This window comes from Oncorhynchus nerka, linkage group LG20 (assembly GCF_034236695.1).
Source record: "Oncorhynchus nerka isolate Pitt River linkage group LG20, Oner_Uvic_2.0, whole genome shotgun sequence".
NCBI lineage: Eukaryota > Metazoa > Chordata > Actinopteri > Salmoniformes > Salmonidae > Oncorhynchus > Oncorhynchus nerka.
Window position 1 is genome coordinate 28,207,880 of NC_088415.1, and position 14,608 is coordinate 28,222,487.

Consider the following 14,608-nt stretch of genomic DNA (forward strand, 5'->3'; position numbering starts at 1 on the left):
TTTTATTTTTTATTTTATTATCAATCTACACACAATGCCCCAAAATAACAAAGCGAAAACAGGTAATTAGAAATGTTTGCAAATGTATTAAAAAGTGTAAAACAGAAATACCTTATTTACATAAGTATTCAGATTCTTTGCTATGAGACTCTAAATTGAGCTCCGGTGCATGCTGTTTCCGTTGATCATCCTTGAGATGTTTTCTGTAAGGTCTCACAGATGACAGTGCATGTCAGAGCAAAAACCAAGCCATGAGGTCCATGGAATTGTCCATAGAGCTCTGAGACTGGATTGTGTCAAGGCTCAGATCTGGGGAAGGGTACAAAACATGTCTGCAGCATTGAAGGTCCCCAAGAACACAGTGACTTCCATCATTCTTAAATTATAGAAGTTTGGATCCACCAAGACTCTTCTTAGAGCTGGCTGAGAAATCGGGGGAGAAGGGCCTTGGTCTTGGAGGTGACCAAGAACTCGATGATCACTCTGACAGAGCTCCAGAGTTCCTCTGTGGAGATGTTTGTCCTTCTGGAAGGTTCTTCCATCTCTGCAGCACTCCACCAATCAGGCCTTTATGGTAGAGTGGCAGACGGAACCCACTCCTCAGTAAAAGGCACATGACAGCCTGCTTGGAGTTTGCCTAAATACACCTAAAGGACTCTCAGACCATGAGAAACAGCATTCTCCGGTCTGATGAAACCAAGATAGAACTCTTTGGGCCTGAATGCCAAGCATCTCGTCTGGAGGAAACCTGACACCATCCCTACGTTGAAGCATGGTGGCAGCATCATGCTGTGGGGATGTTTTTCAGTGGCAGGGACTGGGAGACTTGTCAGGATCGAGGGAAAGATAAATGGAGCAAAGTACAGAGAGATCATTGATGAATAAATGTGCCAAAATGTCTAAAAACCTGTTTTTGCTTTGTCATTATGATGTATTGTGTGTATATTGATGAGGGGAAAACAATTTAATCAATTTTAGAATAAGTTTGTAATGTAACAAAATGTGGAAAAAGTCAAGGGGTTTGAGTGCTATCCGAATACACTGTATGCCAGTTAGGCTCTACACCGGTTGTAAAGCAGATTAATGTGCTTAATTCTGAGAAGTCATTTGGCCATGTTAGCTGAGATACAAACTTTATCAAAACATATAGGCCTATGGGCTAAGCTACGTTAGATGTGCGACAAAAAAAAAGGCATGCGCTGTTTCTTGCCTTACAGCATAAAAGCTGGGCATCATTCACATGTGATAATATATCATTCACAGGCTAATATTGTTTTTCTTGATTGAATCTTGTCTTTACATATACTAAATAATATCTGTGAAATTGGTTTGGATTTAGAATAGGCCATTGTCACGCACCTGTCTCGAAACATGGGCAGGGGGAAAAAATGTGTCATCTATACGCTAAAATAGCAAATGGAGGACGCTTTTCCCATGGTTCATTTTCATGCCAGCCAGGTAGGCTATACTCATGTTGTAAAGAGAAGCAATGTGCTTGAAATTAGGAAAGTTGAGAAATAAATATAGTAGGCCTAGCCTATAGAAAGCTGATGGAATCCTCCTCTTTTTAATAGAGGCCATCACTCTGTTTTCTCACACAACAGCTCATGGGCTCTGATGAGGTGTTTGATTAGATATTTGATTATATTTGCATTGATGTCAGAGTGATTAGAGGGACAATAGAGTGCTGAGTACCAGGCAGTTAGCACGTAGGTAGGCTATGAGCTTTGAGAAGCCTAGTTATCATGACTAAATGGTCATGTGGAATTTGACTGTGGTCATGACTCGTGATCGCCGGTGTGGCAGTAATATGGTCACCATAACAGCCACCTCCATCAAAAAAGATAACAGCTTGCCCATTCCCCAAATGCATTGCATTTATTTTATTAGATCAGATTTACTGACTAACCTTTATGGCATAATCAGAGCTTGATTCATTTAGCTTTTCTTATTTTTTAAGAAACTCATCATCTGCTGCCTCTCGCACTCCAGTACTTATTGTGTCAGAAAACAGCACAGGAGGCCTCCCGGGTAGCGCAGTGGTTAAGGGCGCTGTACTGCAGCGCCAGCTGTGCCATCAGAGTCCCTGGGTTCGCGCCCAGGCTCTGTCGTAACCGGCCGCGACCGGGAGGTCCGTGGGGCGACGCACAATTGGCCTAGCGTCGTCCGGGTTAGGGAGGGCTTGGTCGGTAAGGATGTCCTTGTCTCATCGCGCACCAGCGACTCCTGTAGCGGGCCGGGCGCAGTGCGCGCTAACCAAGGTTGCCGGGTGCACGGTGTAGCCTCCGACACATTGGTGCGGCTGGCTTCCGGGTTGGATGCGCGCTGTGTTAAGAAGCAGTATGGCTGGTTGGGTTGTGTATCGGAGGACGCATGACTTTCAACCTTCGTCTCTCCCGAGCCCGTACGGGAGTTGTAGCGATGAGACAAGATAGTAGCTACTACAACAATTGGATACCACGAAATTGGGGAGAAAAAGGGGTAAAAAATAATAATAATAATTTTAAAAAGAAAAGAAAAAAGAAAACAGCACAGGAACATAGCACTGAGGCCAAGCACACAAGAGGACGTCATTATTTCAGACAGACGCCTCTTTCTCTCGCTACGCTTTTCTCCTATCTGTCGTAGCCCTACTGTAGCTTCTCTGTCAGTCAGTCACATTTGCATTGCACATCAAAATACAGCAGTCATATACTGTAGGATTCATTTGAACCACCCCATCCTGAGAGGGTGCACACACACACACACACACACACACACACACACGCACACAAATTGTTACTATTCTCCCTTTACCCCTTCACCCCTATAAACTATGCCGTTACTGTGCCCTTGTATCGTGTAAACCCACTGGGCTGGTGCCCTGGAAAGAACTGGATGGCAAAGCTGGGTCCAATCTCTTCCTGCTCTGCTCAGCCAATCACAGAAGTAGGATAGCATCCTGGCAATGTGGCATGGCACCAGCAGCTGTTGCACTGTGGAACCAGGCTTATGGCCTAATGCCTACAGATGCCAACAGACAGTTTTCTAAGGAAGGCTGTGTCACAAATGGCACCCTATTCCCTGTATAGTGCAGAGGCCTATGTGGGCCCTGATCAAAAGTAGTGCACTAAAACATAGTGCCATTTGGGACCCATGTCTGTCTTCAGTGGTTTTGGGGGGAATCTGGGGTGAATTCAGAGCAAATGTCTTTCTCTGTGCTGTAAACCTGCAGACAACCATTTAGTCACAGACCCGCAACGCCTCACCAATAAAACTCATTATGGATATTCATCATCAGACGAGATCAACGCTTCCGTCGCCGTCGGAGATGACTGGCATAGTCGTCCGAAAGGCCACCCAGACTCCTCCATTAGCACCATATAAGGCAGAAACCTGCAGTCATCCTCAGGCACCATGGTGATTGATGCCCCCCCGAAAGCTGTGACTTCAAATACGAGAATAAAAACGAGACCGACTCGTAAGAGAAATAAAGAGCAATCGCCTCAGCTTTGAAGCACTGCTTGATTCATTCTAATGGGGGGATTGGAGAGGAGAGGAGAGGAGAGACGAGGCGAGGCGAGGAACGTAGCGGGCGTCTTTAGCTGTTGTCTTTTAATGTGACAGAAGAGAACCTGTAAACTCATCCATCTTAGAAACAAGGGAAGGATGACTTCAACGTAACACACACAAGAGGCGTCTGCTGCTGTTCTTTATTTCTTTATTTATAGGGCTTTCTCATTAAGTGCCTCGCTCCACGTCTCATTTTATACAGGGGGGAATACTTAAAAGCTAATAGTCTGTTTAGATCTTCAGATAAAAATGTTAGTGTTTTCAGAGATGGACAAAAAGAAAGGAAAATGAAATAAATGCATCTGGAGTGTTAATCAGTGAGAGTGTAGGATGTGTTTGTTGAGCATTTGGGTATTCATTACTTTTGGTATTACATCATCACATATAAATGTAATTTAGCTGCTCAAACATGTATGGAACAAGCACAACATCCCCCATAGTGTCACATAATCACCATCCTCACCAACCCTCTCTCTGTCACCCTCCCCCCAGCTGGAGAGCAAGGCGGGCTTGGCTGCCCTGGCCGGGGGGGAGAAGGACCTCCAAGGACCTCCCGACCTGAAGGTGGCACTGAGGAGGGAGCGTGAGGAGCACCAGCACCTCCTGGCCGACTCATATGCCGCCGTCATGGACCTGACCAAGCAGCTGCAGATGGGCGAGAGGAACTGGAACCGTGAGAAGCTGGAGCTCATAGAGCGTTTCAGTCAGGAGAGGGGCCAGTGGGAGCAGAGGCTACAGTGCAAGATGGTAACTGGATTATTGGTACCTCAGTCCTGATAAGCTTATATTCTGCTCTACACTCTATTCTATTATAGCATGGTCTAGTATTATAGCTTAGCCATGGAGTGAGTACTGAGCGTGACACTAACTACCCTTGTAGCGTCTAGTGACTATCCTAATTGTCCTCCTTTCTCCTCATCATCTTTGGCAAAAAAAAATTCTCTGTGTGGTCTTTTGTTGGGGTGGAATGGAAGGTTAATGTCACTGGTAGGACATTGTTGGCGTGTATATGCATTACTGTACTCTGTGACTAGTGGTTTAGTGGTTTCCATAGAGGGGTTAGGGATAACTGGCCAGTAGAGGAATGCAGGGAGAGACAACATGCTGCTGAACATGAGTGTGCCTGCTGCATGGCCAGACCACACTGGAGGGTGTGTGTGTGTGTGTGTGTGTGTGTGTGTGTGTGTGTGTGTGTGTGTGTGACTGGCTCTTCTACCAGCAAAGCCTCATTACCTGTGTCTGTCTGGCTGTCATCCAGTCTGTCCCGAAACTGACTGGCTGGTCTTGGGTCTAGGTCTCTCGCACTCCAGTACTTATTGTGTCAGAAAACGGCACAGGAACATAGCACTGAGGCCAAGCACACAAGAGGACGTCATTATTTCAGACAGACGCCTCTTTCTCTCGCTACGCTTTTCTCCTATCTGTCGTAGCCCTACTGTTGCTTCTCTGTCAGTCAGTCACATTTGCATTGTGCATCAAAATACAGCAGTCGTGTACTGTAGGATTCATTTGAACCACCTCATCCTTCCTCTTCTCCCTTCCCTCGCCCCCTGGGAGGAAATATGTGTTTTTATTTGTGTGTGTGTGTGTGAGCTCATCCCCCTGTGAGCTGAAAGCTCCTGAGTCAGCATCATTACAGGGACAGCAAGGCCTTTGTCAGGGATAAATACTGTAACTCCTAGATGATGGCCACATCCTCATGTCCTCCATTAAACATTGCCAATAAAACTACCGGACTGGCTGGACAGGAAACAAAAAATGTCTCCTTTTTTTCTCCCTCAGTCTCTGCACTACAAAACCACCCCTGAAACAAAAACTGCACTGGACGTTGTTACAAATGGAACCAATTTATCAAGGTAACATATGTATTTAATGTATAAAAAGCTATTTTTCAAAGATCATGAAAAATGTATAGTCATAGCTGAATAATAAAACGATCATGTTTAGTGATATAATTTTTCTTCTATCAGGACCAAGTCCATCCCGTCCATGTTGGAGGGTCTGCTGGAGGCCTGTCCTTTCCGTCAGGAGGTCAATGGTACAGCCAATGAGGAGGGAGAGAAGGACCAGCCCAGCACCCAGGCCCCTCCCCTTCTAACCCACACAGACCCGGGTGACCTCACCAGGAAGAACTGGAAGTACCTGACCAATGAGATGGCTCTGATGGAGCAGGGTGATGCCCCCTTCAAGACGTGGGACTGTCCCAGCTCCCCAAGCAGTTTCCTGGACCTGGAGAGCATCCAGAGGAGCTACACAGCCCCCGACAAGACTGGCATCCGCATCTACTACAGCCCCCCTACCATGCGCCGTATGGAGAGCCGGCTGGCCAAGGAGAAGCAGGATAAACCTCAAGCCCAGCAAGGCCACCTGTCTCGGGCTTCAACTCCCTCAGACGCTGTGGCCCTGGAGGGCCAACCTCCCTCCTCCTCCTCCTCCTCCTCTTCGTCCTATGACCAGTGGTTGAGCTCTCTGTCCAAGCAGCACAGGGACCTTCTAGAGAACAGCAGCGGTGGCGCGGGGGTGGCGCCCTTCCACGGCCTGGAGATCTCTGCCAACCTCTCGGACGACATGAAGGAGATGACCAACTGCGTGCGCCAGGCCATCCGCTCCAGCTCTCTTGAGAGGAATTGCAGCAAGGATGCGAGCAGCCAGACGGTGGGGGTGTCTAGTCGCTCCACCCAGACGGTCCAGTTTGTGAGCGTGGGGCTGCAGACGGACGGGCTCGGGTCTCGGGGGGTGGGGGGCTTCCACACCAAATCCTCCTGGTCCCCCCGGCCCTCGTCGTCGCTGGCCTCGGCCTCGGCCCGCTCGCGCCACATCTCCTCATCACTGGATAAGGTGCACAGCCGCATCGACAGGCCCTGTTGCTCACCCAAGTTCGGCTCCCCCAAGCTACAGCGACGCATTTCTGCCTCCTCCTCCAAGCTGGACGGAGGAGGATTGTCCTCGGCTTCATCCAGAGACCGCAGCCTGTGGAACCTCCACCAGCGGTCCTCGACCTCCAGCGGCTCGGCCTGGGCCCGTTCCACCACCACCAGGGACAGCCCCGTGCTCAGCGGCCTCAACGATGGCCTGTCCAGCCTGTTCAGCGTGGTGGAACACTCCGGCAGCGTAGAGTCCCTGTGGAAGAGTGAGCCAGGGGCCAGCCCAGCCCGCCAGGCAGCAGGGAAGCCCTCTGGCCCTGGACCAGACACCGGAGCCCAGAAATATGGCCCTTTCCAGGAGTTTTTCAGGAACGTGTGCGGCCGGACCGGAACGACCATGCCCGGGGGAGGGGAGAGGGGGCAGAGGGAGGTGGGGGCCATGGATGAGCCCAAGCCTGAGTGCCTCTCTGGGGTTTCGCTGGTGGGGAACGACAGCGTCACCAAGATCGTCAACAAGAGGTTCATGAGACAGATGCCCAGGGAGGAGTTGGGGGCCACTGCTAACGATCTCACTGCCAGGGACCTGACCTTGAGCTCCAGCATGGAGGTAGGTCCCACACATACTCACTCACACACAGAGAGACAGGGACAGACACTCACACAGAGACAGGGGTACACACATGCACGCACAAACACACATACAGGACATCATATCCAAGCAGATTATTTGAGCAGCTCTGTCTTTAATTGGATTACATTATAACATAACTATTTAATGTCTCCTCCCTGTCCCAGGATGCAGCGTGTGATTGCAACTCCCAGTCTCTTACATCCTGCTTCGCCCGGCCCTCCCGCTCAGCCACACGCCATTCACTGGGCCACTGCATGCACCGCTCTCAGGAGCCTCCCACGGCAACGGAGGAGAGAGTGGATGCAGGCAATGAGTGATGGATCAGTGAGAACACACACACACATACTGCCTCACCAACACACTGCCACATAAGCTACAGTACTGTCACAAAACGTAGACACAAACATCTTGGCTACACCAACACACTGCTACATACATACTGTACATACACACAATCCCTCACAAACTGCCACACAGAACCACTGTCACATGCACACACTCACACACACACACACACACACACTTCTGGAATTGGAACTCAACCCAAGCAGCACATTCTAATGCCAAGGATATAGGAAGACCAGAATCTCCTAGGATTCCTCTTTGAGCACCAGAACCACTACCAACTACCAGCAGGACAACAACCTCACACACAACACACATACTGGAACAGTAATGACACACTACTTCCTATATACTGCAGTATTTAGGGAATAGGGTGCTATTTTGCACACAAACAGTTTGTGGAAACGACCACCTAGGAATTCAGACAGTCTTATATGATGTCAGAACCCACAACACTCTACTTGACCTATTTTTGGAATTGCATAGGGAAAACACACTGGGCTACTAGATTTCTACAATGTGGATCTTCCTAACCGACAGGGATATGAGGTGGTTTGTTAGCTGCTCCCATTCCAAATACCAAATCCTATTCCCAGTCCAATTCCCTAGCCAGCACCAGTCCCTTCCCAACCCAGCATCTGGAGAGCTCTGTCCAAGCCTCCTCCCTAACACCAAGCAGAGGATTCTACTGGTGTGGACCGCCTCTCGCCATTATCAACCAACAACCATTAAAAAAACATCTCATCAACGTATGTTCATTTTTTTATGTCAACTGCCTCCCTGTTGTTTTTCTGAAAGACTTTCATCCAATGAAGGGGTAGGACATTTACGTCCTTATGTTACGTATGATATGATGATTCTATGTTTTCTAAAGGTTGTTTGAATGTTTATAATCTGCCTGTTGTTGGCACACATTGATAGGATGGTGGTTAAGACTCTGAGACCCTATGAGTTTTGTCTCTTGTGTACTTATACTGTAGGATGTGGATGTATAAGAGGATCCCAGCTGTAAAGATAACTCCCTGCCAGGAAAAAACACAAACTTGTCCCATTTTGAGAGACAATGCATTCCTTTGTTACGTTACAATTCCAATTACACTCTGGCTAATCTGTTAAAGTGTGAGTGTGTGTGCGTGCACGGTGTGTTTGTGAGTGACAGAATGCTCATTCTAGAATGCCTTTGCAGCATTCCCATATAGTGATGGCTGTTGTTGTTGCACAGTGTTTCTGCTTCATCCTCAGCCATCGACTGTCTGTGTTCCTGACCTCTTGTCTACTGCTTTAAATGTAACAGGACACAATGTCCTCTACAGAAGGTTAGCTCCTTCCTTTTCTCTGAAGTCTTGAGATATTGTTCAGTACCAGTCAAAGGTTTGGACACGCTACTCTTTCAAGGGTTTTTCTTTATTTTTACTATTTTCTACATTGTAGAGTAATAGTGAAGACATCAAAAGTATGCAATAACACAAATGGAATCATGTAGTAACCAAAAAAGTGTTATACAAATCAAAATATATTTTAGATTCTTCAAAGTAGCCACCCTTTGCCTTGACAGCTTTGCACACTCCTTGCATTCTCTCAACCAGCTTAATGAGGAATGCTTTTCCAACAGTCTGGAAAGAGTTCCTACATATTCTGAGTGCTTGTTAGCTGCTTTTCCTTCATTCTGCAGTCCAACTCATTCAGAACCATCTCAATTGAGTTGAGGTCGGGTGATTGTGGAGGCCAGGTCATCTGATACAGCACTCCATCACACTCCTTCTTGGCCCTTAAACAGCCTGGAGGTGTATTGGGTCATTGTCCTGTTGAAAAACAAATGATAGTCCCAATAAGCACAAACCAGATGGGATGGCGTATTGCTGCAGAATGCTGTGGTAGCCATGCTGGTTAAGTGTGCCTTGAATTCTAAATAAATCACACAGTGTCACCAGCAAAGCACCATCACACCTCCTCCTCCATGCTTCACGGTGGGAACCACACATGTGGAGATCATATGTTCACCTACTATGCGTCTCACAAAGACAAGGAGGTTGGAACCAAAAATCTCAAAGTTTGACTCATCAGACCAAAGTACAAGTTTCCACCAGTCTAATGTCCAATGCTCGTGTTTCTTGGCCCAAGCAAATCTCTTATTTTTATTGGTGTCCTTTAATAGTGGTTTCTTTGCAGCAATTCGACCATGAAGGCCTGATTCACGCAGTCTCCTCTGAACAGTTGATGTTGAGATGTGTCTGTTACTTGAACTCTGTGAAACAATTATTTGGGCTGCAATCAGAGGTGCAGTTAGCTCTAATGAACTTATCCTCTGCAGCAGAGGTAACTCTGGGTCTTCCTTTCCTGTGGCGGTCCTCATGAGAGCCAGTTTCATCATAGCGCTTGATGGTTTTTGCGACTGCACTTGAAGAAATGTTCAAAGTTCTTGAAATGTTCTGCATTGACTGACCTTCATGTCTTAAAGTAATGATGGCCTGTTGTTTCTCTTTGCTTATTTGAGCTGTTCTTGCCATAATATGGACTTGGTATTTTACCAAATAGGTCTATCTTCTATATACCACCCCTACCTTGTCACAACACAACTGATTGGCTCAAACGCATTAAGAAGGAAAGAAATTCTACAAATGAACTTTTAGCAAGGCACACCTGTTAATTGAAATGCATTCCAGGTGACTACCCAATGAAGCTGGTTGAGAGAATGACAAAAGTGAGCAAAGCTGTCAAGGCAAATGGTGGCTATTTTGAAGAATCTCAAATTTAAAATAAAATTTGATTTGTTTAACACTTTTGTGGTTATTACATGATTCCATATGTGTTATTTCATAGTTTGATGTCTTCACTGTTATTCTTCAATGTAAAAAATAAAGAAAAACCCTTGAATGAGTAGGTGTATCCAAACCTTTGTCTGGTACTGTATGTGGGATGTTTCTTATGAAAAAACAACATTGTGAAAATGGAGGGAACAAAGGCCTCAGTTGTGAAGAGAGTTTGTTGTACCTTTAAATTAAGTCAGAGTCTGAGAAGTTGTCTAGTTAGATTTGGTGTATTCCATATATTTCAGTGTCTCTCTAAGGTCTGATAGATGTCAATCAGTCTGTTAATATGGGGACTGTTGTGGTGTTGACTTTGAAGTGCCTGTTAGACGAGGTCAGCGTGCACCAAACCGCACTTCAGAACAACAACCCCAGACCTTTTCAACGGACACCATTGTTCATGTAATCATTTTAGACACAAGGGAGATATAACCTGTACTCTATAGCACATCATTCTGAAGTAACACGCCATCACCAACTCTGACAAGCAGAGAGAGAGAGCGAATGGTTTACTTTCTTTTGATACCAAGGAACTTTTTTCAGAGAAGTAAATTATTTGTATTTGTTTTTTTATAAATGTTTATATATATATATATATATATAGATGTTTTTTTTTCTCTCGGATTGCAATGGTGCTGGACTAATAGTGCAGATTCTGTTATTTTAAAAAGTGCTTTTTACAATGCTTTTATGTAAGCGAAATGACTCAGCTTTGCTATATTGGCACATAGTATTCTTTTTAAATGGCTATTGGTTAGGAGTCAGTCCCTGGCAGGTGCCTTAATGATGAGCATGTCACTGTCGTAAAAACGGATTTGGCCGCTACCCGAGAGCCTCACTGATCATGTAACAGGCACATACACACACCACTCTCTCTCGCTCTCTCAGTCTCTCTCACTCTCTCTTTCCCTCCCTAGAAGCTGAGTTAGCATGGGCAGTCAGCAGGCTCTTTTGTGTGTTTCTTCTTGTTGTAAGAAGGAAATGATGACTCGTCTCTTTAAATAGGGAATTACAGTAGTAGGTCTCTCAAAGTCTTTAAATGTACTTGTGGTTCAAACCCACAATTTCTCACAGGCCCAGCCATCCAACCACTGACAAGCTTGATTCCAGTCCACACAGACAGACTTAACTGGTCTGGTTCCTCCTGCCTTTGATAAAAGCTGCTGCCATACCCGTTCCGCTACCTCCCTGGCCTCCTCTGCCCTTTGACCTGGAAGAACTAAATGCAAGGCTGTCACTTGTACCTACCTACCTGCCCGAGGCCCACCATGTTTGTTGTGTTGTCAGTAAGAAGGTCACTAGAGTGCCTTTCTAAAATAAACATTTCTTGGTGAGCAGCAGCCGTTAGCAAAACAAAGTGTTATACAGTATCCAAAACCACTTGGCTGTTCTACGTTCCTAAAACAAGTAACTGAGCACATGAATGGAAGTCAAGTCATAATTATGTACATTTTAAAAGGGAACTGAAAATATGATGATATGCGTCTTCTTAATACACTTCGGGTTTTATGTTTACAGTAAAGGTCTTTCCTATTGTTTTTTAAATAGTTTCGGTCTAATATAGCCTTTCTACCTGTCTGTCAAGTACATATGTTAGGCTCCTCTTCCTCAGGTAACAGTAGCTGGTCCCACAGCAGGTAGCCAATGACAGGAGAGAGTCTTGGTTCAGTTTAAAGCAACGGTCCAATCAGAGAGAGAGATACTGCTAGGCATGAGAGAGCAATGCCACTGTACCATGTCATTGTTCATCTATCCTTAAGCAAACTGCATGATGTCACCTCCCCATCCACAATGCCTAGCAATATGTACACGAATTCTTAGCTTACGCTGTTAATAATATTAGCTAAATTATTACTGAAATATTGCCTGTATATTCACTTTGTATATTTCCTTTCTTTCTAATACACTGACTCTTGGGCAAAAAGAGAATGCAATGACTGAAAATGAAACAAAAAAATCATTGCTTGTATTGTTACTTGAAAAGGATACATCAACATTATTTGTACTCTTTCTATCCTTGCATAGAGAATAAAGCTGAATGTCTACTGTAGCTATGAGCTGACTGTTGAAGTATGTAGCTCTCTCCCTTTCTACAGACACTGTCTTTGTACATAGACTCATTTTAAAAAAGAAAGTAAAAGAAAGATAAGAAATGGAACAGGATTTAGATTTTTAGGGGGTTGTTCTTTTCCAACCATGTACCCTGTTCAGCTGAGATCTCATTTCCTTCTGTTTGTCATATAGACCACAAATAAATGTTTGTTGAAAATAAAGAATCTATTCTCTCATCATTGGGTTTTTATATTATTCTTGAATTAACACATTTGCACATGGTTGTGGGTTTGGTATTCGTGAGACCGAAATCGGTGTCTTTCTGTGTCCTTTCTCTTTCTCTCAGTCTTTATATGAGCCCAGCTGTCCCTGTACACTATCTCTGGGCTGACTAGGCAGCTGCATAGAGAAATGATGAAAACATTGAGCAACACATACAAGCGGAGAGCAAAAAGGGGAGGGTGAGAGGCCAGAGATGGAAGACGGAGGAATACAGTGGAGAGTGAGGAGTGAGAGGAGCAAGAAATGGCTAAGAGGAAGAGAGCGGTTTTCCACAGTGAATCTGAAACATAGTTCTCAGCTGTTTGTCCGTCACATACCATCTTGTTGTTTGTATCCTCTAGCGTTCGAACAGGCGTGAGGGTCTGCTTGAGGCCACTGATGTGTCTGTCTCACAGGCTGCTCTCTGTCCAATCTGTTACACTTGACTGATGTCATCGGAGGGGAACTGAAGTTAGGGGGTTTGGGGGGGAAGGGGGAGTGGTTATAGGGATGGCAAATGATCCAGTGGGCTTCACCTCGTTAAAAACATCTGGGATTTGAGTATAGTTTAATATTTTTTTCTTTCTCTCTCCTTTTAAAACAAAACAAGTATGGGCTCGAATGTGCTGCCAGCTGGCCGTCTGGCTGGTGGACCGACAGGAAATTACCTCACCACAGCATGAAAGACTTCCTGTTAGGGTAGAGGTGACACTTTATCATCAGAGGGTTAAATAAATCACAGTGTTATTACAGTGCATTCGGACTGTATTCAGACCCCTTGACTTTCTCCACATTTTGTTACATTACAGCCTTATTCTAAAATGGAGGGAAAAATACTTCTCATCAATCTACACACAATAACAAAGCAAAAACAGTTGTTGTTTTGCCTTTTGTAAAAAATATTTAAAAAATAAGGAAATGAAATATCACATTTACGTAAGTATTCAGACCCTTTACTCAGTACTTTGTTGATGCGCCTTTGGCAGCAATTACAGCCTCGAGTCTTCTTGGGTATCAGCATGGCACACCTGTATTTGGGGAGTTTCTCCCATTCTTCTCTGCAGATCCTCTCAACCTCTGTCAGGTTGGATGAGGAGTGTTGATGCAAAGCTATTTTCAGGTCTCTCCAAGATGTTCGATTGGATTCCATTTCGGGCTCTGGCTGGGCCACACAAGGACATTCCGAGACTTGTCCTGAAGCCACTCCTACGTTGTCTTGGCTGTGTGCTTAGGGTCGTTGTCTTTGTGGAAGGTGAACCTTCGCCCAGTGTTTGGCCCTGAACCCTCTGGAGCAGGTTTTCATCAAGGATCTCTCTGTACTTTGCTCCGTTCACCTTTCCCTTAATCCTGACTAGTCTCCCAGTCCCTGCCGATGAAAAACATCCACCACCATGCTTCACCATAGGGATGGTGCCAGGTTTCCTACAGACGTGACGCTTGGCATCCAGGCCAAAGAGTTCAATCTTGGTTTCATCAGACCAGAGAATCTTATTTCTCATGGTCTGAGAGTCCTTTAGGTGCCTTTTGACAAACTCGAGGTGGGCTTCTGGCCACTCTACCATAAAGGCCTGATTGGCTGAGTGCTGCAGAGATGGTTGTCCTTCTGGAAGGTTCTCCCATCTCCACAGAGGAACTCTGGAGATCAGTCAGAGTGAACATTCGGTTCTTGGTAACCTCCCTGACCAAGGCCTTTCTCCCCCGATTTCTCAGTTTGGCTGGGCGGCCAGCTCTAGGAAGACTCTTGGTGGTTCCAAACCTCTTCCATTTAAGAATGATGAAGCCCACTGTGTTCTTGGGGATCGTCAATGCTGCAGATTTTTTTGGTACCCTTCCCCAGGTCTGTGCTTTGACACAATCCTGTCTACGGAAAATTCCTTCGACCTACAGGAATTTATGGTGCTTTCAAGACAACTGGGGACTCTGAAAAAACAGTGTCAACTCATGACAACTGGGAGTGATCTTCAGGTCGGAGTTCTAGAAAGAAGCCAGAGTTCCCAAGCGTATTTTCCCAGTCAGAGCTAGGTTTTTTTCAGAGTTCCCAGTTGTCTTGAACTCACTGAAGTCTGAGATTTCCCAGTTCCGAGTTTCCAGTTCTT

General features: G+C 45.7%; 1 protein-coding gene across 4 annotated transcripts in view; it reads left to right on the forward strand.

The window, feature by feature from the left end:
• The window catches only part of LOC115102193 (microtubule cross-linking factor 2-like), a 94,692-nt gene extending 82,205 nt beyond the window's left edge, over positions 1 to 12,487 (forward strand). For all 4 annotated transcript variants that reach the window (XM_029621848.2, XM_029621852.2, XM_029621851.2 and 1 more), the window contains exons 11-14: positions 4,045 to 4,299; positions 5,335 to 5,408; positions 5,523 to 7,023; positions 7,212 to 12,487. In XM_029621848.2, coding sequence (XP_029477708.2) covers positions 4,045 to 4,299; positions 5,335 to 5,408; positions 5,523 to 7,023; positions 7,212 to 7,364 — 1,983 coding nt within the window. In that variant the 3' untranslated portion in view covers positions 7,365 to 12,487. The remainder of the gene's footprint in view (positions 1 to 4,044; positions 4,300 to 5,334; positions 5,409 to 5,522; positions 7,024 to 7,211) is intronic.
• Positions 12,488 to 14,608: the final 2,121 nt, after the last annotated feature.